The 23,908-nt window shown below is 42.2% G+C and overlaps 1 protein-coding gene across 9 annotated transcripts in view; it reads left to right on the forward strand.

Annotated features, from left to right (window-relative positions):
* Nucleotides 1-14,576, forward strand: part of PUM2 (pumilio RNA binding family member 2) — a 68,749-nt gene extending 54,173 nt beyond the window's left edge. For 5 of the 9 annotated variants that reach the window (XM_054279257.1, XM_054279264.1, XM_054279259.1 and 2 more), the window contains 8 exons: nt 3,528-3,795; nt 4,343-4,472; nt 6,039-6,173; nt 6,435-6,572; nt 8,257-8,382; nt 8,917-9,038; nt 10,734-10,926; nt 11,656-14,576. In XM_054279257.1, coding sequence (XP_054135232.1) covers nt 3,528-3,795; nt 4,343-4,472; nt 6,039-6,173; nt 6,435-6,572; nt 8,257-8,382; nt 8,917-9,038; nt 10,734-10,926; nt 11,656-11,787 — 1,244 coding nt within the window. In that variant the 3' untranslated portion in view covers nt 11,788-14,576. The remainder of the gene's footprint in view (nt 1-3,527; nt 3,796-4,342; nt 4,473-6,038; nt 6,174-6,434; nt 6,573-8,256; nt 8,383-8,916; nt 9,039-10,733; nt 10,927-11,655) is intronic. The other 4 variants (XM_054279260.1, XM_054279265.1, XM_054279261.1 and 1 more) reach the window with 1 other exon arrangement.
* Nucleotides 14,577-23,908: the final 9,332 nt, after the last annotated feature.

Here is a 23,908-nt window from a genome sequence, read left to right on the forward strand (position 1 = left end):
GTTTCACCTTCAGAGATGGTCATTCTGGGTAAGAGTCAAGGCCCCTTGGCAAAGCAGTGTGGGGAGCTTCGCATTGCCTCAGCTGTGCCCCTCCTCTGTAGGGCTGCAGGGAACCAGTCATTATAAACACATGCATTGATTCCTGAAATATACATAGATCTGTGTAATTCTGTTTTCCATATGAAGATGAAACTTTAAGCTTAGGATGAGCTGAAGCTGCTTTTTTACAGATGAGCAAATACTTAATAGAAATTAAGTTTAAAGCATTTACATACATGTATGTGTGTTGCTAGAAAAAACTGCTGACACGTGTAAATAAGTTACTCTGCAGTAGACGTATTTTCTGTCTTTATTAGAAATAATTGAAAAAATACTTTGATAAATACTAACAGACTAATGCTGTCAAAATAAATGTGCCTGGATCTAGTTTTTAATGTTTTTTCATGTTCTCCTTAACACTAAATGTGTTAAGGAGTCAATAATTTAACATGCTTTGTGTCCTTGAAACTAGGCTCTGATTTAGATGATCTATATCCCCTTTATATCTCTCTGCCTTTTCCTCCCTATGGATTAGCCATGGGGGGTTTAAGTTCAATTAAACTGTAAAGCCATCTTAGTATTATTCAGTGCTTTGGAGATCTTTGTTTTATGAGATCAGAAGTGGTAGCTAATTGATTATGTGAAGAACGAACGGCACACTTCATTCCCCAGGAGTTTGGAATTGTGTGCCTATACTGATGTATAGTAAGTACTTGAGTTTTTCAGTGCTTTATTCAGTAGGGTATGTTCCCCATATAACTGACAAGATGCAGGCTATTACTTTCCTAGTTTGATGAAGAAAATAGGCCATTGTACTCACAATTATATCTGCATGTAATAAGTATCTAAGATAATATGCCTTTATTTTGGGAGTTTTACTGTTTTTCAAATCTGCAGAGTTGCCAATGAGCCCTAACATTGCTTTAATTAAAGGTTATGTGAAAATAAAAGCTAATTACTAATTAAATTACTCTTTTTTATAATAGTATCCCGTGTTTTAGAAGGTTCTGCTTTCTGAGTACCACAGGTTTTTCTGGGCACAATGGATGTGCTTTCTTAGTACAGCCTTCCTGTATTATTGTCCTGCTTAACGTGATTGTCTGAAATAGTCTCACAGGCTAGACAGGAGCCTCCCAGTTGCAGCATAGTTATCTTACAAGTCTTAAAAAGTGATGGCTCCCAAATTAGACTGAAAAAGGTTTAATAATTCTCAGCAGGAAGTGCATATTACACATAAATAGCACATTTGTTAAAAGCTACCAAATTTCTATTTTAGTTGCTGGAAAATATTGTTTCATTTAATTTAAAGACATGAAGGCTCATTTAAAAAAAAACAAGCTGAAACAATTCCTGATTCACATGTTCAGTTCTGTGACCATGTATGTTGACTGAGCATATGATCAAAACTGCCCTATTAGTTTCTGGCACACAATTGAGCATGTGATCAGTGGAGCAATAGTGATCCTGCAACAGGAAAGCAGCCTGTAAGTTCCTTTCAGCAGATGGGCTCTGGTGCCCTCTCGTGATATTAAATAGTGTTACTGCACAGCACCTGCAGGGGAGCCAGGATTGCACTGCTGTGCAATGTTTACATACTCCAGATGAGAAATACCATCACTTCAGCTGCATAACTTTTTTTTTCTGTACAAGTCCATTCCTAGAGGAGGAATTATGGCAGACCATCACTCTGCACACTGCTTCACCTGCAGAATGTTGGGTGTTTCTTTTCTTTTTTTTTCTTTTTTTCTTTTCTTTTTTTCTTTTTTTTTCTTTTTTTTTTGTTGTTGTTGTTAGTACCATAGTGTTTGTCAATGGAAACTAAAAACTGTAGTTACAAAAATTTTGTTTTTCTGACTGTAGAGAATTAAGAGGCCTTAATTTAAAAGAAAAGCTAGTGATTTTTGAAAGGTACTATGGGACATAAAGTATTTATTAATGTTTGTCACAGAATTTTGAAGACTTAATTATAAAAATAAGTACTAATTATTTCTGTTTTAGGGCATAGTACTATATAGTGCAATAAATGTTATGCTTGATGTGTCTTGCAGAGCACTAACATTTCAGATTCTGGTACTAGAATTTGACCTTTTGAGAAAGATAACTTCACCATCAATACATTGCCAGCCCACTGTAACACTGCTGTTGCCTGGCCTTATAAATACTTGGAACCAAATGAAGGATTGGCTAGGGCACAGTGAGCTGGGGTTTTTTCTTTATTTTTTCTTTTTTTCCTTTTCCTTTTTTTTGCCTTTTTTAAAAATTAAGTTTATACTAGAGCACCATTCAAACAGCACGTACTGCAATTTGTTTTAAATTCAAATGTAGATATTTATTCTGTTGACTTTGAAAGGGCTTTGATTACAATGTTACTTCCTAGACAGGGAGACACAATGCTTTCCTTTTCCAATTCATAGTCAATACTTTCAGGGAGTGTTTGGTTTTTTCTTTCCTTAGTTTGGTTTTAGTAGTAGAATTGAGGTTTCTATGTGGGAATTGCCTTTGAGTATTTCTGCTTGTAGTATAGTAAGAGTATTTCCCTGAAAAATCATACAGCAGTTGGAAAAATGCTTTGGATGTGTTTTATGATAATTGCTGCCTTTTGTAGAGTGGAGGGAAGAGGCATGCTGGAGGAGTTCAGAGTGACACACACTGATCAGAGAGCAGGGTGTGAGGAGACATGCACAGGACTGTAGAGTGACAGGAGCTGTAGGTGGAATCACTAGCAAACAGGAGCAGGACATAGACACAGGAAGGCAATTCAGTTCTTAGAAAGCGAGCAAGGATGAAGTGAGAGTGTTTGTGCAGTGAGGAAAGGACTTCATGTTTCTAAAAGGAGTTTCACTTTGATATATCTGGGGTTGTTGGATAATTAAGTAGGGCACCCTTAGTTACCTGGTTGGAAATGTGACACATTTAGTGCTGAGGAGAGGTACCACATTGAAAGCTTAGGATGCTGAAGTCATCAAATAACCTGCAGGACAGGTACAGCTGGCAAGAGGCACCACATGTGCCTCCCCAAAAATGCCCTTAAATTGCTGTAAGCTGGAAAGGCATCTCAGTAGGGACTGAAGGGTAGTTCAGATTTCATGGTCCATTTTGACACAATTGGCTAACTTCAAGACTACTAACAAGGGTATAAGCCAGTATGACTCACGAAGTGGAAATCTGCCCACTAAGCCTAAGGCCCACCCAGTTCTAAAGTTTCTGTAAGGCTGAGTGGGTGCTCACTTTACCTACCTTGATATATTCCTCTAATGACATTTCTTTTCCTGGTGCCCTTCACATAAAAATGAGGAGGATAATGGTTTTATTTATTGCAAGATAAAGCTATCTAACTCCTCTGACCACAATGAGGTAAATACAAATAACAAGACAGCACTGTTGTTTTCTTTGGCTCCAGGGTGTATCGGTAGTTTTAGTTCACTTGCTGTTTTGCTGTTGCTTACTTCCCTCTCATGGCTGTGACTGACAGAGCTGCTTCCTTGTAGGAGGACTGACAAATGGTAGTGGTCGCTATATTTCTGCAGCCCCCGGAGCCGAAGCCAAGTATCGCAGTGCGGCCAGCACCTCCAGCCTCTTTAGCTCCAGCAGCCAGCTCTTCCCTCCCTCGCGCCTCCGCTACAGCAGGTCTGACATTATGCCTTCCGGACGCAGCCGGCTGCTGGAAGATTTCAGGAACAATCGTTTCCCTAACCTTCAGCTAAGGGACCTTGTTGGGCATATTGTTGAATTTTCCCAAGACCAGCACGGTTCTAGGTAATTATTATAAGAATAGTTAGTAATATTTGACTGCTTTGATATTGTTTTATTAATATGAAAGTTTTGAATGAGGTGCTTGTCGTTTCAACTCAAAGCATCTTAATTGGAGCACACACTCTTAGGCTGACCTTCTCTTAAGAAATTTCATTGTAAAAGTAGTATTAATTTAGCTGCCTGTAGAAATTTTCAGCGTAGAAATAGCCTCATAACTAGACTTGTAAACTCAAGTATTAAGGTATCAAAGAGGCTTTGATTAAGAAAACAAAATATGTGGCATCTGGAACGTACAACTATTTTTTGTCAGTACATCATCAGGTACTTAGTTGCTGTTATTCTTTTCATCTTTAATGCTTTTGAAATGAAAGTTTTCAAGTCTTAATTTTACTAAAATGTATCCTTTTATATGCAGAGGCACTACTTTCATTTTAATAAATTTTAAAAATGTTGACTGCCTTCTTTAGTGTTGAGGTGTCTCATTGAAACAGTGTTTGAGAGGTTTTCCTGTTGTTGATGTAAAGCATAATGTACCTTTTTTTGCACTTAGGTTTATACAGCAAAAGCTGGAGCGAGCTACTCCAGCTGAGCGCCAGATGGTATTTAATGAGATCCTGCAAGCAGCCTATCAGTTGATGACTGATGTATTTGGAAACTATGTAATACAGAAGTTCTTTGAGGTAAGCATAGCACTAAGTGTATGGATGGACATGCAGATGAGGTGCTATAAATCTGATTAAATTTAACTGGTCTTTCTTTAACTGGTCTTTCCTTAACCATAGCAGAATTCTGCATGACTTCCACAGAACTCAAGTGTGTCATTCTGCATGGGTGTTTTCTGTTCTCTACCCAGTGGTTTTTGCCATAATGGACACAGTTTCTCCTTATACTGGTAGTGTATGAACACTGTGCACATTGAGGTTTCACAGACCTCTGAGGAGAACTTAGAGAGACTTTCAACAGATGAAAGGGAACATAAATATTTGAAAAATGCTTTTTATTGGTTACTGCATCATGGTACAGAATGGTCTGGAAGATGCACTTGAGCTCAACCAGCTGTGTGAACTTCATCCAGTGCTATGTATGAGGAAACTCCCATAAAATGTACAAAGACAGAAGAATTTTGAGTAAGAGGTATCCATCATAAGATATATCCAATATTACTACAACTAGTATTTAAAACAGATTTGTCTTCTCTTAAAAATTATGTGGTAAAAAAAAAAAAAGGCTTCATCAAAGAATTACAAGATTTGGCTTGCAGAGAGAAGAAAAAAGTAATACCTGTGTCCTGGGAAAAGTTATATGTGGGAAAGGTATCTAATATACTGTACTTTAAATCAAGGGCCATATCAAAGACTTGTGGCAAGAAGGTGGTGCTGGAAAATGTCCAGTAAGAAATAAGATACTTGCTGTAAAAAACAAGAATGTAATTTTTTCAATAATCTATAAAATAATGTCCTCATTTTTTTTACTTCTTTTTTAATAGCCAGTCAAAATATCTTCTGTAAAGTGTCACTGACATATGATACACAAGATCTTGATTTTGCTTAAGGGTCATCATATGCTATTTTTTCCATAATGTTAAGGTGGATGAATACACAGTTAATCATTGTTAGCTGAGTGTTTTCATCTTAATTCTGCAGAACACTTCTCAACAAAAGTGCATGTGACCTTACATGTAATAGGGGACCTCATTTTACTGTATAGGTAGGCAGGTGAAGTTGTTGGTCAGGCTTTCTTCAGAGCTGACTACAGGTGTGGAGTTTGACCATTCTCAGCAATGCTGCAAGAATATTGCTGTGACATCAGCTGGTTGTCCAGCTGGTCACTTCCGTGTCCTCTCTTACAAGATGTGAGATACGTTACACAAGTTTTGAGATAGAAAATTGGTTTGGATCCATGCATAATAGTGACCTGTGATCAGTTTGCCAGTATAATTTATTTGAAAAAGTGGTTTATTGCACTTAAATATTCCTACAGACAGGCAGATATAAACTGTATTATTTCTTCTGTTGTCTTTCAAGGTCATGCATTTGATAGCAGGTATGTGAACAGGATGTGCAATATTACAAAATGTTGCATTTAGAAAAGAAAAGCTTCTGGTAAATATCCCCATCAAAATACAAAGTGAAAAATTATTCAAATGTTAGAGTCATGTACATCCTGACAGTACTTACACTGACATGTAAATTCCAGCATGCTGCAGTATGTCTTCATTTGTTAAGAGCATATTTATTTCCTTTCAGTTTGGAAGCCTGGATCAGAAGTTAGCCCTAGCAACACGCATCCGTGGTCACGTCCTGCCCTTGGCCCTGCAGATGTACGGCTGTCGTGTCATCCAGAAAGCTCTCGAGTCAATCTCACCTGACCAGCAGGTAATTGTAAGTTAGAGCAATGCTTTTTTCATTTTATTTATTTTTATTGTATCCCTCTTTTTACTTGATTAAATTGATGATTATTCCCTTCATCATGAAATATGCTGGGGGGCTAAAATAGTTATTTAAATGAAAGTACTGAGGTATACAGTTAACACCAGTGAATATGAAGGTTGGAGTCAGGATGAAATTAAATTTTTTCCATTTAAAGAAGGCGAGGTGGGGGAAATACCATCATAAAGACAAGAATAATCTTTGTTTTTCCAGAATGAAATGGTGAAAGAGCTGGATGGCCATGTTCTGAAATGTGTGAAGGATCAAAATGGAAACCACGTCGTACAAAAATGCATTGAGTGTGTTCAGCCCCAGTCACTCCAGTTCATCATTGATGCATTCAAAGGACAGGTAGTGCCAATTGTTCATTTCCTCTTTGCAGGTTGCTTAGATTTCACAGAAGAAGATTTGCAGGTTTTTGTCCATCATTTGCATGTACAAGATAGCATTTGCCGCTTTGCACTCAGCTTATTTTAAGTAGAATGAAAAAGGGAATGATGGCATGGAAAAGCTGTTGGAGAGGCAGTTAACATGCTGTAAAAAAAATTAATTTGTTGGACATAAGGCTCTAGAAGGACATGTTCGTATGCATTATAAATAATAATAAATATTTATGTAATAAAAATACATAAAAGGGACTTTGCATGCCCAGGCTTTGTGTTTGTGTGTTGTGATAGCACCATTTCACATTTCCTTCACAGCTCTTGGCAGGGCCATTTTTTATACAATAATAACAACATACATGCTCTCTAGTATACATTTTTCATTAAAAATTACATTTTCCTGTCCTGTTGAACGTGTGTCTTTCAGTGTTTCCCAATGAATGTCAGTCCTTAAGGAACTGCAGTGATGAAATTCACTAATCTGTTCCCTACATGTGGACTAGTGTGAAGGGGCTGTAGTATTTGTTTACTTCAGATTGAGGTTTTTGTTTTGTTTCCCAAAAAGCATTATTACTGTAAGATTGATATTGTGCTGCAGGCTAGTGAATGTGCTGCAGCTAAATAGCATTTTAATCCTCTGAGACAAGCGTGTACTTTTATAGTCTTGAGAAGAATTGTAAATAGAATAGTAAAAATCTTACTAACTTGGCTATATAACTAAATTTTACTTTAATGGATTGCCAAATGTATTTCCTAATAAAATCTACAATATCTTTCTCATTTTACACAACAGCAATACCTGAATTATTGTTGTACATAGTACTAAATTGCATACCAAGGTTTCTAGGGTTTGGTCTTTTTACACCAAAAGTGTGTATGAGGGTGTGTGAGGTACATGAGATGCATTTTTTAAACTGTAAATAGAGCCCCTTGACTAAAGTGTGAGTTTTTGTACTGAACATCCATTCTAAGCACTAGGTAATTAAATGTAGAAAATAGTAGCTAATGTGAAAATGCAAATGAAAAATGTTACACTTGTGACATTACTTGTAATTTTCTCCTGCATTTTGAGTTGATGCCTAATCATACAAGATTCTGTGTTCAGTTCTGACCAACAATGAAGTTTTTGTAATTAACCCCCAAATCACAAATGTAGCTTCAGGAGAAGCAAGCAGAAGGAATAAGCAAGATTTGGCTGTATGTTTTGAGTAGTTACTTACAAACTTTGTATCTGTAACTGGGAGCTTATTGTGTATACTGGAACATGAAATTGGTGAAAATCAGCCACTGTTACTGAATTCCTTTTTATAAGTGTCAAAGTCTTGAAATTTGATAAGAAAGTAAAAAGGAAAGCTTTAAATTTGAACAGCAGTAACCTAAGGGTCATACTTCCAGGCTTTCCTCTGCAGCTATGTAGGCTAGAAACATTGTAATGAGCACTTGGGTTCTTGTATGTTTTCTGGAGTCCTTGACACACAAAAACCTGCTTTTTCATCTTTTCCTGACTTTCCCTGGAAATGGAATTCTGGTCTGAGCAGACAAAACTTTTTTTTCGTAGTAGTTGGTGTGTTCAGTTCCATTTTGAATGCAGCAATATTGCAATAGATGTGAGCTTCAGTTGGTTTAATTCAGTTTGCAATCCTGTTTTCAAGGTATTTGTGCTTTCAACTCATCCATATGGTTGTAGAGTAATCCAGCGTATTCTGGAGCACTGCACTGCTGAGCAGACTCTGCCAATCTTAGAAGAGCTGCATCAACACACAGAGCAGCTGGTGCAGGTCAGTGCATGTAGGGTCATTGTCAATGCACTTCAGAGCTTTTTGTTATCATTTACCCCTGTATCCTAGTTTAAATGCATTTGACTCTTTTTAGATTTGTAGACATTGTTTTGGTTTTTTTTTTTTCCTTTTATAGTTTTAATGAAAATGAATGTGGAAATTGGGAGGCAAAGAAGATATAAAAAGTGTTTTTCTTACCCTTTGACTGTAGCTTGGTGTTCAGGGGAATATTACAGCTGTTAAGAAAGTATGATCTTAAATTTGAGGACTTCTTTCTTTAAGAGGATAAAAGATACTCTAGCAAAACACTGGTTTTACAAATTGTTTACATTTTTTGTGTGAAATTTGTGGTCCATTAGGTAATTCTTGATGAAATATTTCTTACATCACTTTGCTTCTGTAATTTTGACGTTACTGTGTTTTCCTTATATCCATGCAAAGAGTAATTTCATACTTTATGCTTATGTACAACAGCTGTCAGTATTCGTTATTTGGTGTGAACACAAGAGAAAATTTAAGTCCTCTTATTTTCAGGATCAATATGGAAATTACGTTATTCAACATGTACTGGAGCATGGTCGTCCTGAAGACAAAAGCAAAATCGTTTCAGAAATAAGAGGAAAAGTTCTAGCTCTGAGTCAGCACAAATTTGCCAGGTATTGCATAACTTTCATATACTAAAGATTCATTAACCTTGTGAAGTTGTAATACTGGATTTATTTCTTGTGTTACTAAAGGGATACAATAATTTTTTTTTATTATCTTACCTCCTGAAATTCCATATTGTTACAGAGATGAATGGTAGTGATATTTTTATAGTGGGTTTGGGGAAGGGAAGAGACAAATGTTCTGTAGCAAAACAAAGGAGGTTCTATGGGTTTATGGGATGGTTTTTGTTCACTTTGTGCAAGTGCAGGGAACGTGTTCCAGGTTTTCACATAAGGATGCCCAGAGCCAGGTGAAAAGCTCTGCTGGAACTTGAGTGATTTGCTGATGACAATGAGCTGGGACCTGCTGACTCCCAATCCTGCCTAGCAATTTGCAAGTATAGCAAGGCTAGCTTTAAAAAATGGTAGTTCAGTCTGACAAGGATTTTCTGTATTAGAAAGTCTGAAAGACTGCTGTAGGGAGGACTCAACTATTCTGAAATTGGAACCTACAACTCCTCCTTTTGTGCTTTTTGCTGAAATATGGATTATGTGCCTTTTGTGAAGGAAAAATACACCTGAGAATTCATTCTAGGTGATTTAGTGAGAGTAACCTTATCATCAAAATGACGTAGAAATGCACTGTGACTTTATGGGGGCATTTGTTTTTAAAACCGCTAGCGAACTAGTTTATTTGGATTTTTTTTTTTTTTTGGCCTGAATAGAACTCTTCAAAACCCTCTAACTTGCTCAATTTCTAAAGCACAGATTTAGGACTGGGATCATTTTGCTATGTTGCAATGGCCTTTCCTGCTTCTGAAATAAACTGGAAGGTCAGAGGCTTGCTCTACAGAAGAATATTTGATGGAATCTCTGATGTAGGCATGCTCTTGGAAAGTGCCTTTATTCACAAAGCAGGAGTCTTCATTCCTGGCATTCTCTGTTGGGTCTTCAAAGGGCCCACAACCAAAGTAGATGTGCTAGAACACATCTGCAGCCTGAGGTCCAGTACACCTATGTTGGTTCAGTGGAAAAGTCTCTCCTACCAGATAATCAGAAAATAACCCTGTCACATGGATGAAGTAATAGTGATGTGGTGACTAACTTCCTCAGTCATTAGACTGGAGATTTGGAAATGAGGAATTGATGCATTTGCAATATGCTCTTCACTGGCATTAAGAGCCCTGAAGAACTGATAAACTTCCAGAGAAATTGATAGTAGTTACCTGAAAAAATGTTACATCTCCAGTCCTATCGGAAATCAAGGCAACCCCGACAAAGGGAGGAAATTATGCATCTGACTCCATTGATATCAGAAGGCTAAATAATTACTTTATTATACTATTATTATTCCATACTACATTACACTACATCTAAGCTGAATCTGCACAAGCACTCAGCTCAACTGAACAGAATCCTGTGACACTCAGCCGACAGTCCTGACACACACACGTGGATTCAGTAGGTCAGTGAATCAAAACGCACCAGAATCCAATCACCAATTCCCTTCAGGTAAACAATCTTCCACAACATTCCACATGTTCCAAAACAGGAGCAGTAAATGAGATAAGAATTGGTTTTTTCTTTCTCTGAGGTTCCTTTCTGCAATTCCCAGAACTTACCCTTGGGAAGCTGTGCCTTGCTTTTCTCTGTGAGGAGAAATGCGGCCACACAGTCCCACCATGGACTTGCCCTCTTTTTCAGCAACGTGGTGGAGAAGTGCGTGACGCACGCGTCGCGCGCGGAGCGAGCCCTGCTGATCGACGAGGTGTGCTGCCAGAACGACGGCCCGCACAGTGCCTTATACACCATGATGAAGGACCAGTACGCCAACTACGTCGTGCAGAAGATGATCGACATGGCCGAGCCCGCCCAGAGGAAGATCATCATGCACAAGGTATGGGTGTGCATGCTTGCAGGGATTCAGAAATACTCCTGGGAGCTGTTCTGCCACAGCACCTTGCCCTGCACGTGTAAAACTCAATGCTTCTGTAATCTAGAGCTTGATGACATTTACCAAGCTCCATGACATTCAGTGGAGCTTGGTAAAGGGGAAGACATTCAGGTCTCTGAGCGCTGAGCTAAAAAAGGAAAGTTTCAGTAGTTGGATTTCATCTTCTGTCTTCATGCCGGCTTTTATGTGAAAATACTTGTAACAGGAAAATGTAGTATCTGTCATCACTATTAATATAACAGGAGAAATACTGTTTTCTCTTTTTATTTCCTGCTTGTGGCTATAAATCCACTCTGCAGTTCCCCCAAAAAGAGATTGCCACACTTCCTAGCATACAGGCACATTTCTATTCAAGAATGTCCAGTCATGGAGAAGTGTGCTGTTGCCATAATGGCCAGAGGCTATTTAACACAGGGCCCAAGATATTCCTGCAGGAGCTCTGCTTCCCCCAGTCACCAACAGGGCTCTCCCACAAAGTACTGCCTCCGTTTTCCTGCAGTAGGAACATCAGTTATTTGATGAGTCAAAATCACCAGTTTTACATCTTTCCAGAAACTTCCAGCACTTTGCGATACAGGCTTCTGACATCTTTTTGCATAATTTTTTCAAAGTGTCGTCACCTCTACTTAAAAGTCTGGATGTTAAAAAAGCCAAATGTGTTTCTTATTACAGATTCGACCCCACATCACGACTCTGCGCAAATACACCTACGGCAAACACATTCTGGCCAAGCTGGAGAAGTATTACCTGAAGAACAGTGCTGATCTGGGGCCAATTGGTGGACCACCAAATGGGATGCTGTAAAAGACAAAGAGAAACAGAAGAAAAATTAAATTGTGAATTATCAAAACCTACAACTTAACTCTAAATGTTCTGATTTTTTTAAATCTATTTATTGACTTTGTTCATCCATTTGTAAAATTTTTATTCTTGTGTATATTTTTGGGGAGTGAATTGTTAAAAAAAATCTCCAGCCCTGATCCGGAGACCTATCAGATTGGATGGCTGGCAAAGCACAGAATGCCTGTATATGATGTAATTGTATCAAAATAGCTGTCACATATTTTGTAAATTTTTACCTTGTAAAGTCACTGAAATAGTTTTTAAAGGGAAAAAGTACAGTATTCTTTTAATACACTGGCTTGCAATCTGGTAGGTCTACCCAGCATCATAGCACAACAGGTTTATAGAGTTGTATATAGAATTAATCCTTATTTTTCCCTTTTGTGTGAAGTCTTTTATACCAGATTAAAATTGATCAGCTGCATAAACATCATTTAACATGTTGAAAAGTTAAGTTGTATTTTGGTGGTTCACAACATCCTATCCAAATAACAAACAGGGCACAGCAAATTAAAGTAGGGAAGAACAAAACGATGGAAACTTTAAAAGACTAGGTTTTGGCACTTGCTGTGGATACAGGTTTTTTTAAATCATGCCCTAAGGTTTTCTCTAGCGATGTATTAAAAATAAAGTGCTGTATATACTTATATATTTAATTGTTGTACAAGGTAGAGGGATTAAAATGATGGTGGTACTTCCATTCAGCAAAGTACTCTGTTGGAAAAGGAGTGAACCTGTATTAACTTTACAGTCAGTTTTACAATGCAGGAAGAGTAGAGATATGTATTTTTTTATTTTGCATATAGAATTGTAAGGATTTGAAAGTGTTGAGCATTTATTTTGCTTTCTCACTGTAGATGCAAAAAATAGATAATGATAAAGAGAAGGGGCCACTGAAAAGTAAACTTGATAGCTCAACATTTAAGCATGATTGATTAAATATTCAGATAGCTTTTTGCTTCCTATAAATATATGCATTGTATACGTGTAGTTAATAGGTGTAAGTTTACAGTTTGAAAACAAATCTCTCGTTTCGATGTTTATTACAAAGCCTTGCTAATTTAGTAGTGATGCTTACCTTGGTTGTACAGATGTACATTTGTAAACCTTCATGCTGTAAATGTAATTTGTTTTACTCCTTTTTGGGACAAAAATTTGCATTTTAGTGTATATTCATATCCTCATTCCCTTCTTTCCCCCAGCATATAGTGTTGTATAATGTAAATTTATTTCAGCAAATCAAGAGTGATTTTTTTAAAATTCTATCTTTATATGGTTTCAAAAATATGAACCGGCTTTCTTTTTATCTATTGTGAGAAACATTATGTTTTGTTTATAACATAGCTGTTGAATTTGTTCATATGGACACTTTCGGAAATCAATCTGTTCAAATTTTAAATCAGGATAAATAAGCATAGTAAGAAGTGGACTGAAATATTTGGTTATTACAGAAACCAATGCTTCTTCCATCTTAATAAATGTGGCATGAATTTTTTGTACAGAAGAGTACTGTATTTTTGAATAGCCTTCTCGCAGCGTAAAGCAAATATGTATGATACTGTCGATTTTTTTCTCTGGACATATGACATTGTAACAGTAACATAAAGATGATGTACATATACAAGCGGCCTTATGTACATTTCCCAATGATCTTTTTAAGGCAGAATTGTGACCATATGTGTATAATTAAAATCCTTTTTAATCCTTTGCCTATGGAAATATTTTGGAAAAAGCTTACTTTGTATATTCAGTTTCTGAAAGATAAAGAAAGTGCTTTGTATGTTGTTGAAGTAAGTATTTTGTGTAAAATGTTCATTTGGATGGCTTAACCTAAAGTTTTGATCAACGTGGTAGTTTGGAAACAACGTCTTGAGTATTGATCAAATAAAAGGCTGTTTTGGTAGGGGTGTGATCATGAGAAAGAAAATAGTAGTGGTACAAACTTGTATGAGGAATTCTGTCATGTTACTGTTGGTACCAGGGTTACATAACTGCTATCTAGCAGACATCCGAGGCGCTGCGTTTCTAATGGTAGTGAGAACTCCTTAATAGGCAAATGGCAAAGTCTCTTCCGGCCTACTTCCAGTGCCTGCATGAAGTGAAGTAGGAGGCCTCGTTATTTTGAGTAAGCACAATTCTAATTGCCAAGTAGTTTTTGCATGGCAGTTCACAAAATTCCCCCCCAGAGGTACCAGCCCAGTCATTGGAGCCAGAGCTTTCTTGTAGTCACCCAAAGGATGACTTTGAGCCACTCCCTTGGACACATCAATTCTCAGTGACTGTCTTTACCCTGTGAACCTGTGCCGTGTGTTATAATCCACAGAGCCGGCATTCCTTCAACACCTAAGACAGTACAGCAGGCTTTTGGGGATGTTCAGGCAGAAACTGAAAATGTCTCTGTATTTTGTCCCTGCAGCACTCATGCCATGGTTGAATTTAAACAGTCCTGTAACTGTCATCCTTGGTGCTTTCAATATCTTGAGTATAATCTTCCACTTGCTCTCCTGAGATCATTTGTGCACAAATTCTATCCAGGAACATGAAAATCACTGGATTTCCTTTCAGCTATTTTAGGGTTTGGGTAGAACCACTAGACTTTTTGCTCAAGTATTGCTTTTTGATATAGATTGTTTACGGACCAGTTTGATTAGGTTTGACTCCAGGTGGCTCGTATTGAATAATGTAATGTTCACGTGTATATACTGTAAAAATCAAAATGAAAATGTGTGAATAACACTGTGTGAAATATATCTGGTCTTGTGTTTTTCCTGTAGGAAAGCAGCCATATTCTCATGTGACTTACCTGTGTCTGTGGAGCTCAGCTTTGGGAAAGTGCTCGCTCACTTGTTCTGATAGGAACTGGGCAATTATTGAAGAACCCTGGATTAGATCATTAAATTTGCAGAGGGCACTTTTGAGCAGCTAAACCTTCCTATTTTATGCAATGTCTTTACTGATGCCTAGTGAAGGCTACAGCCTTGTGACAGTTTCTTTTTACATCCCTGCTTTCAGGATGAGTTCAGGAGCATTTGAGGGGGTTAGCTTTCAAATGAGAGAAGAAATTGTTAGCTCTCTGTGGCATCCTTGGATCCACACTCATTTCTGTTACTGCCCAGGAGGTTTTTCAAAAGTCCATTTTTAGCTGAAGGTGTGGAGTGAACTGACAGCACAGGAAATGAGCCTGGTGGGAAATAACTCACTTAAGGGGCCCCTGTGGACAGAACAGTCATAATGCCCATCCCTCCATCCCTGACTTTTCCATCAGAGCATGGAGAATATTGAAGTTTTGGGGTCATAATGCTTAGACATTTTAAAGCGCTGATGCAAATTCAGAAACCAATTTAGTCACTGTTTTCTCTAAGGGACGTGCATTTGGAGAGATGCTTATGGCTCACCACAGCACAGCAGCACAACAGTGAGGTTGGGCTCCATGGGAGTGTTTGATGCTCAGCATTCCAATAACTGGGAAAGTGGGTTAACAGTGGGGTGATGCAACTCCCACCATGTCATTCAGGGAAGCTGAGAGAATGCAGAAGCATTTTAACATCTAGTGACTGGTCATTGAAGCTGCAGATTGCATGCAAGTCATGCACCTGGGGGGAGAACTCAGGGCAAAGGACAGAGCGGCACTGCCCCTGAAGCCAGGGTGGCTACAGCACTCCAGTGAGGAATTCTGCATGGAGCGGTGCCTGAGCATCCTGTGTCCTGAGAGTGGCAGACCCTGTCCCCGTGATGACACAGTTCTGCTGCTTGAGGAAGGAAAGCGGAGCACCATGAGCTGTGTGATCTGAGCTGTTGCAGCCCACGGCAGGGCAGGAGTGGCTGTTGGTTTGTTAACACAGCGGTTCACGTCATTCCACGCTGCCAGTACCACCTGAAGTGTCATTGGTCTGTGGGCAGTGCTGATGTGATGAGCTACAGGCAGTGCTTTACTCAGCCCAAACAGTGTCAGATACACAGGCACTATCTGTGCCCAAAGGATGCTGATTCAAGCACCCCTTGGCTTGGGAATGAGGAAGCTTGGTTCCTGTCAGGGATATATCTATCCCTCTTGGGGCTCTGCTTGGTTCCTGGTGTTGGGCTAGGGAGGTGTGGGAGAACTTGGCAAGTGCAGATCCTGCCACCCAGGAAGAGACAATCTGAGATGCTGCAGAGTGAGCCTGGGGTGTTTGCTCTCCTGTGCAGCAGAGCACCCCAGGCCTCCCCAACTCCAGAAGGGATTAAAAACCAGCACTGTCATCACAGAAAGAGTCACACGTGGAGAGGATGAAAGGATGTCTGTCCATCCAGTGTTGATAGTGCTCCAGAGCTGATACAGGACATGGGCCTTCCTGAGCTAGTGCAGGAAAGGCAGTAACTGCTTTGGCCAGGAGAATGAACCAGATCCCAACATCGCACGTTAGGTGTCAGAACACAGAGGCTGTGGAGTGGGGGAGCGACCACCCTGCACCGAGGCAGGGAGGGGTGGGGAAGACCAAGCTCAGGGATTTACCTGTGCTGCTGGTGCTCCTCAGTGAGGAGGTGCACGGGCGTTTCCTCCGTTGGACGGAGCCTGCTCCCTCTGCAGGCTCGCTCTGTGGTTAGGGAACTTGCCCAGCAAACGAGATGCTTGAATTAGTTTCCATTACCAGCCTCAGGGTTTTGAACCCACCTCCCTCACTTCACAGGCATTTTCCTAACCACAAGGAGCTGGGCGGGTTTACTTTCTACTCCTGAATTTGGGCTGGGCTTTTAGCACAGCTCCAACCATTCATTGCATCACAAAGAGCACAAGATGGAGCATGACTCCTAAAGCACGCAGGTGGGAGTTGGAAGTTCTGCACCTGAGATCCTTGTCTCCACCTCGATTCTCCCAGACTCGCTTAATGCAAAATATATCTCGGGAGCAGCATTCCCCCATCATTATCAGACTGGAAACTTTCCAGAGGCTTTATAAAAGGCAGCTGAAATGCAGGAAGACCTATTCTAAAGACCCTCTTTCTTTCATTAATAAGAACAAACATTGGAATAATACGTTCAGCTTCTCACCAGCATCAGTACTCTGGGCACAGGAGGCCTTCCGTCTCTTGCTCTTCTGCTTGCACAGTGCCTGCCCAACCCCGAACTCCCCAGATCTGCAAACAAGAGCCGGGGCGCATTGCAGGTGACACAGCTGGTGTGCGAGAACATCGGGTGGGCGGGGAGAAACCCCTCACAAAGCTGAGCCCTAATGAGCTTCGTTTGAGCTTCAGACCTGCCTGGAGGGCTCAGATTTCCTGGCAGCCGCACAGCACCGCAGCCCTTCCTCAGCCTGGCTGCTGGATGGTTTCCCAGCCCAGCCTCGGGGAGCGAGCCCTGCCCCAGCACAGCCGTGCTCAGGTGCTGGAGGCTGGGGGAAGGCTGCCTGCTTGTCTGCTGATCACAGAGCAGGTTCACACGCTGCAGCTTCACAAACACTCGCTCTGAGTACTGGCTGCAGGTCGTACCCACAGCAGCAGAGCTGCCCCAGTACCTGAGTGCCACAGAGGAGTGTCACTCGTGGGCACTGGGGGGCATTGGCCAAGCCTGCTGAGCTCCCTCTCCTTACAGGTGATGTTGGCTGTGCCTTCTCAGGCTGTGAGGCCACTGTCTGCTCCTGTCAAAGGGCTTCCCTCAGTGCTGGGGAAGCAGAACAGTTGCAGGTGTCAGGTCCCAAAGCAAAGATCCCCAAAGACATACAACTGCTTACTGAGGGCTAATGGGAACTAAGAAGGGAAGTGTTACGGCAAGGGAACACACACAGGTGGTGGCAGAAAGCACTGGCTAGCAAGGGAGATGATGACAGCACATTTCACAGCTATGTTCTCTTCTCCCAAATATAGGCATCCCATTCTCTGTCTAAACTGGACGATCAAAAATTAAAGGTTCCCTGGTGGGAATGAAGACTTCTCTTTCCTCCCCTGTATAAACCTTATCTCCCTTTCTCTGAGACAGCTAAAATACAGCATCAGAAAGTATTTCCATTCTTCCCTGCACAGGATCAATTCAGGAGGAGAGGTTTTGGGAGGCCATCTGTTCATACAGGCTGGATCTTGGAGAAGGATTCAGCCCCTCTGCCTGGGTCTGCCTAGATGCTGTTCCTTGCTCCACACCAGTGTGGGAACTGGATCCAGAGGCTGGTACAACAATCACAGCAATCACTCAGTAAGCAAGAATGAGAGGACTGAAGCTGGGCTGAGGAGCTGAGGATGGACAAACTCAGTGCAAATCACAGAGTCCATTCCAAGCCCTTGCATGGAGCGGTGGGATGAATGGAGCAGAGTTCAGCCCTATCAGAGATCCAATCTATACACTGATCTCTTTCAAGAGAGCCATTTGGCTCTTAAAAAGCCTTTTTGTATGAAAGCTCACCATCTTAAGTACTCTAAAACTCACATGATGTCTCCTGTTTCCTTGAAACATCATGTGTCTCATGAGAACTAAGAGTTTGATTATTCATCCCAGTTTGGGAGTCACACAAGTTCACATCCTGCAGGGAAGGGGTCTATCATGCAGCCCTTCCCCATGTGCCACCCCCTCCACATGCAGGCAACCAAAAGTCCAGAGGTCTGATCAGGGTGTTCAAGGTGACCCAGCCCACATTTCTGTGAAGTGCAGCACAGCCCTCACTGGCCACTTGCAGAAGGGATACCCCCACAGGGCCATGCAGCTACACCCCACCAGCGAGGCTATGGGGGAAATACCATCCCAGTTTAAAACCAAATCTGTTTAAATGTGGATGCTCCCCGGCAGACTCATCCACTGGGAACAGATCCCATTGCATCCTAAGGGATCTGGTGCCATTGGAGGAACCCTTGATCATCCAAGACACCTGGGCAGGGCGGGGAAACATTCCCTAGGAGCTTGCCTCAGCCAAACCTTCTATTCCAGCAGAATGTCTTAGATGCCACTGGACACCTTAATATACACAGTTGGTCTCTTCACCTAGAACATACCAGAAATCAGTAAGAAACATTTTAAATCAATGGTTAAAAGGAGGAGGAAGAGAAGGGAGGGAGGGAAGAGAAGGCAGGACTAGGCCCAAAGGGTTTGTTGGGAGTGGGAGTGAGAACAACTTTATATTGAAGAATGGAATGGGATGAGAGGTGGTGAAATAAAGCATCTACATCTACACACACACACAAAACTTCTGCAACCACAGTGCAATAAACAACCACAAGGACCTTTTGGATTACAAATAATGGGAGAAGGGATAGGGAAGGCAGACGGAGCACCTTGAAAACCAAATGATGCTTTTAAAAAGTACATAATATAGTAATAATAGTAAAAAGACACTTTATGCACTGCAAAACCTTCATTCCAGGCCTCCCTGTGAAGTATAGCTAATTTCACAGTCACCTTAAAAGAAACCAAACTAAAAAAAAGGAAACAGAATAAAATTTGAGGCAATTAAAATATCTGCGTTCACCCCCTGTTGCAAATATCTTTGCTCACCCAAAGTCAGTGCTGTCAGAGTGAAGCAGGCACTAGGCACACATTCCACACTAAGCTGAAACCCCTGGTAAACCCACAGCTTCCTCTCCCCCACAGGCATGTAGGTCAGCAGTGCAGGACCCAACACTGCCCAGCCAGGGTTACAGCCCCTGCTCCCGCCCTTCCCTCCAGCTCCTCGCCCACGTATGTGCCCTGCTGTGCCCCTGCCCTCCTCCTGTGCCCGTCCCCAGCGGGGCAGATGCTCCCATGGAGGTGGCTCAGCCCCAGGAAGGTGCTGGCAGGCAGACACGGGAGCACAGCTCGGTCTGTGCCTCAGCCTTGCACCTGCACCCCCCCTGCAGCACCGATCCGCCCGGGGCAGGGGCATCCCCACCCCCGGGAGCTGGGGAAAGGCGCTCTCCCTGTGAATGCACGGGAAGGGCCAGGGCGGGGGATGAGACAGGATGGGTGGGAGCGGTCGGTGGTGAATCAAAGCTCTGACAGCCAGGGCCGGGAGGCGCTTGCACCGCCTGGAGGGGTCGGCCAGGAGTGACGGCACTCAGCGCTCAGCCAGGGCTGCCCATGCCTGCGGGAGGGGGTAAGTGGCCCTGAAATGCTAAATGAAGGGTGATAATCGCAGCGAGATGCATCCGTTTGGTTAATCAGGAAGAGAACCTGTACATTGTGTCGTATCAATTTCACCACTTAGTCACCACTGGTGGCAAGAGGAAATGGTAAAACCTGTGGCTGGCCCCAGAGCCATCGTTCTTCAAAGACCTTCAGCCAGTCCGGGGTCCAGATCACCTCAGCTTGATGAATACATAAAAAAACAACAGTATTTTTTACAATGTTCCAAATATCTGTTCTAATCAGCTGTTACTGAAATGGAACTAAAATCTCTGATGCAGCCTAGCCCTGCTCTCACAACTGCTCTGCCGCAGCATCTGCTTCTCCCAAGACCAGCTTTTTTGCATACGTAGGAGTATAAAACCTGCTTTGGCAGAATTCCTGAAGTTGGACGTGCTCACTCAAATTCTCCATGCAGCAGAAACACCTAACTCAAGACACTTGGCTGTTTAAAGGTGACAGTCTTGAAACTTATAGTCAACATGTTTCATGTGGACTGAATACTTCCATATTTTGGCTAAAACACTTTCATTTTTTCCTTCATTTGGAACTTTTTAATGAACGGTACCGCTCTAGTTTGTGCAGAAACTGATAGCTAACTTCAAGGGTATGTTGTGTATTGGGTATGTTCAGAGAGGAACAGGGACCACATTCCACAAGGAGAAATTTTATTAAAGTTTTGTGCAAGTTATTCAAGTATAATCTATCATAAGATAGAGCATAAGCCTCTATCACAAATCAGGACAATAAAGGAATACAGAGAAGATACAGGAGGCCTTTGACAAGAGATTATACCTCATTTGATCTGGAGTCCCCATCTCCCCCAGGCAAATAATGGGTCTCTGTGACACTGCCAGAGCCAGCTGTAGGATTAAAAATACACATATTTTATTGTCACTTATTGAGGTACTATAAAAGCACCAAGCATCACAGTTCCTATTTTGCAGGGTGGCAGGCGGCTGTACAGGGCCCAACTTCTCTCGTGGTCAGAGGGTGTGCAACTCAGGCAATCTGCAAAACTTCTTGTCAGCACTTCCCCATTGAACACATGAAGAAAGCTCCTGTCCCCAGGGGGACCACAGGATCAATGGAAAGCTCCCCTGGAGGAGCGGGGTGGCTGCCACAGGGGAAGGCAGCAGGTACCAAACAGGAGGTGCTGTGGAAAGAGGGTAGCTCTGTCCTCCCTGTGCTGCCTGCCGTTGCCCCAAAGCTCCCAGCACTGCCTGCCTGTATGTTCCTGGGAGTCATGATACCCTTCTCTCCATGCTCATTTTCATGCCAGGGCAAATCCCATTCTGTGCTCAAATTATTTAGGGTCACAGAGGTCGAGGGATCACGCACTGCAAGCCAGCATGAGTCACCGTGAGTGAGCTGCCCTGAGCTGACTACGGGTAAGAGCATCACAGAAAGGCAGCAGAGCATCTCTCTGGGCAAGGGAAAGAACAACAAAAAAAGTGGTTATTCAGGTGAGTGCTTTCAGAAATACCTGCCTAGTCCACAAGCTCTGAAAGTGGTGGGCGAAAATTGTTGAACAGTGAAAGCAGCATCCAGTAGTACAGGAAAAGGCCTCATTAAGAGAGAACGAGTCAGTCTTTTATTGTGGGCAACACCCGTGTAACTCCAGGCTAATGGGAAACCCCTCCGTAGGTTTTCATGCACCAGCCCCCAAAATCCAGCTCTGAGGCTCTCTGGAATGAGCATGCAGGATCCTACCAGGCCCTCACATGCAGCATCAAAGCAATGCAGCTGCTTTTATTACAGCTGTTTATGAAAACTATCACAAAAGTGACATGCCACTGCCAGCTGAGCTTTTGCCAAAGGAAGGTCTGCTTAATTAGGTCAAGAATTATTTGGTTAGTGGCACAGACATATATAAATATAGTTTTCAGTGTCCACACAGAAGTTCTCACTAGCAGAACAAAGGGAAAAGGGATAGAGGAGAAAGAAAAAGGTCAGCAAACTCTTGGGAGAGGCAGCCAAGTTGATTCAATTAGCAACTATAAAGCCAACACTACAGCTACCCTAACACTTGGACCATTACACTTTGCACTGTTTAAGTGGAAATAAACCCCAACCTCTGATTTTTTACAAGAAGATTTATTCTTGTCCAAGTAAGCAAGGTCATCCTTTCCATCAGAGCATTACACCAGAAGAAAGGAGATCAGAGCAGACATGGCCTCAGGCTAACTGCACACTCCACACCTTAGGGTGGGCCACAGGGAGTCTCCTCCGGTCTCTCACTTCCTGGGAGTGCAAGCCAGGAGGAGATGGAATTGCTCAGAGGTGTCTGACTCACTGCAAAGGTGGCTGGACGGAACAGGCAAAATCAGATATCACTGTGCAAGCAAACTGGGTGCGTTCAGGTGATCCTGCTGAAGTCACAGCTGCATGTGGAAGGGTCAGAATCAATTATTTCTACATCAGTGCAAAAGGACATCCAAACCAAAATGCACAGGATTTGCCAAGGCATGCAAGGAGTTAGGAAGAGCTAGTTGTATTTGGTGCCACCAGCCTGAACAAAGAGAAATGGCCTGGTGAGCAGTGGCCCCTGTGTCTGGGGGGACCCAGAAGATGAGTAGCACAATGGCTGGACAACAAATGTTGCACTCTGGCAGACAAGCTCTTGGTAATCTGAGGCTGAAGATCCAGCTTGCTTCCTCTTCAGACTCGTTCTTAATGCTTGTATTGGTTTAATGGCTGGGCAGATTGCTCCTTTGTTACTGTAAGCAGTTAGAAAGAGAAGGATGTGGTGTGGGCCATGGATAATAGAGGCACTGGCCTGAGGAACTTGAAAGGGGAAGAAGAAGAGAAGCTCCAGGCTAGCAGCAAATGAAACTTTGCAAATCTTCCTGGTCTACACAGTCTCCAAATAGGTCACCAGCCACACTGTCCTAACCTACTCCTGTCAGGACAATCCTTCCTGTTCCATCTGCAGGTATTAGCTCACTGATCAAAGCTTCTTGTCAGCTCACCATTCTGGGGCACCATGCATGGGAAACCCTGATGTCAAAGGCACTGTCAGTGACAGTACTTTGCCCTTCCCAGACACCATCCCTTTTTTTTGGGTGCATCTCCCACCTCACTCCAATAAGTTTCTAGGGCAGACTGAATCTGAATGCATTTAACTAAATATATTTAACATCCTGTTACTGCCTCATGTGTCCAGAGGCGCCCTCTTTCCTCTCTGTTCTGTTCAGCAATCACCACAGAAATTCAGGGTTTCACCTAAAGCTTTGCTTACATGTTATACCTGAGAAGTGAAACACACACAAGAGCTGCTGGTTCCCTGTTCTTACAAATCCCCTTTAGCCAACTGAGCTACCACATAGGGGGAAAACCAGACTTCTTTCTCTGTTGTCACAAAAACAACAACAGAGAAAATGGCAACCACCACCTCGGAAGCCAGCTACATGAAGCCAACCAGAAATAGCACATGTGAGCAGTGAGCTGTCAAGCCCAGCAGGTGGGCAGCCTGGACACTTACAGCAATCTCAATACTTGCACATACTCTAACCTCCCACTGTGTGCTAGGGAATATATTTCTCTTCTCCATTCCAAGATGTCAGGCTGTAGCTTACTTAAACAAGTTTGTCAGCTGATGAAATCATTGAGAAGTGATGTGTGAGTCTGTCCAGCTTGATGCCACAGGTACAGTCCAGCCCTTGTTAAGGAAGCAGAATCTAACCCTTTTTCTAACCCTACCCCACCTGGTCACAGACCATTAATGAGCCATCTAAGGACACATGGCACCAGGCTTCAGGAGTCATCCATCAGTCACCTGCTCTGCAGGCTGCACTGCTGCTGACGTGCAGCTTGAGGTGAGGACACAGAGTAACATCCTTACACACTACTGTGGGTGGCTCTGGCACCTGGCAAGCCAGGCAGGCAGCTCCTGCTGTGTGACACTCACATTCATCGGGGCAGGGGACAATGGCCTCTGCTCCAGAGCCCAGCGCAGAAGGGTGGTGGTTGCCCAACAGCAGCGGTTGCCATCCCTGCTCCCAGCTCGCCTCTGGTGGTAGCA

This window comes from Melozone crissalis, unplaced genomic scaffold (genome assembly GCF_028551555.1).
Source record: "Melozone crissalis strain CALT ecotype California unplaced genomic scaffold, PUWL_Pcris_2 ptg000027l_1, whole genome shotgun sequence".
Classification (NCBI taxonomy): domain Eukaryota; kingdom Metazoa; phylum Chordata; class Aves; order Passeriformes; family Passerellidae; genus Melozone; species Melozone crissalis.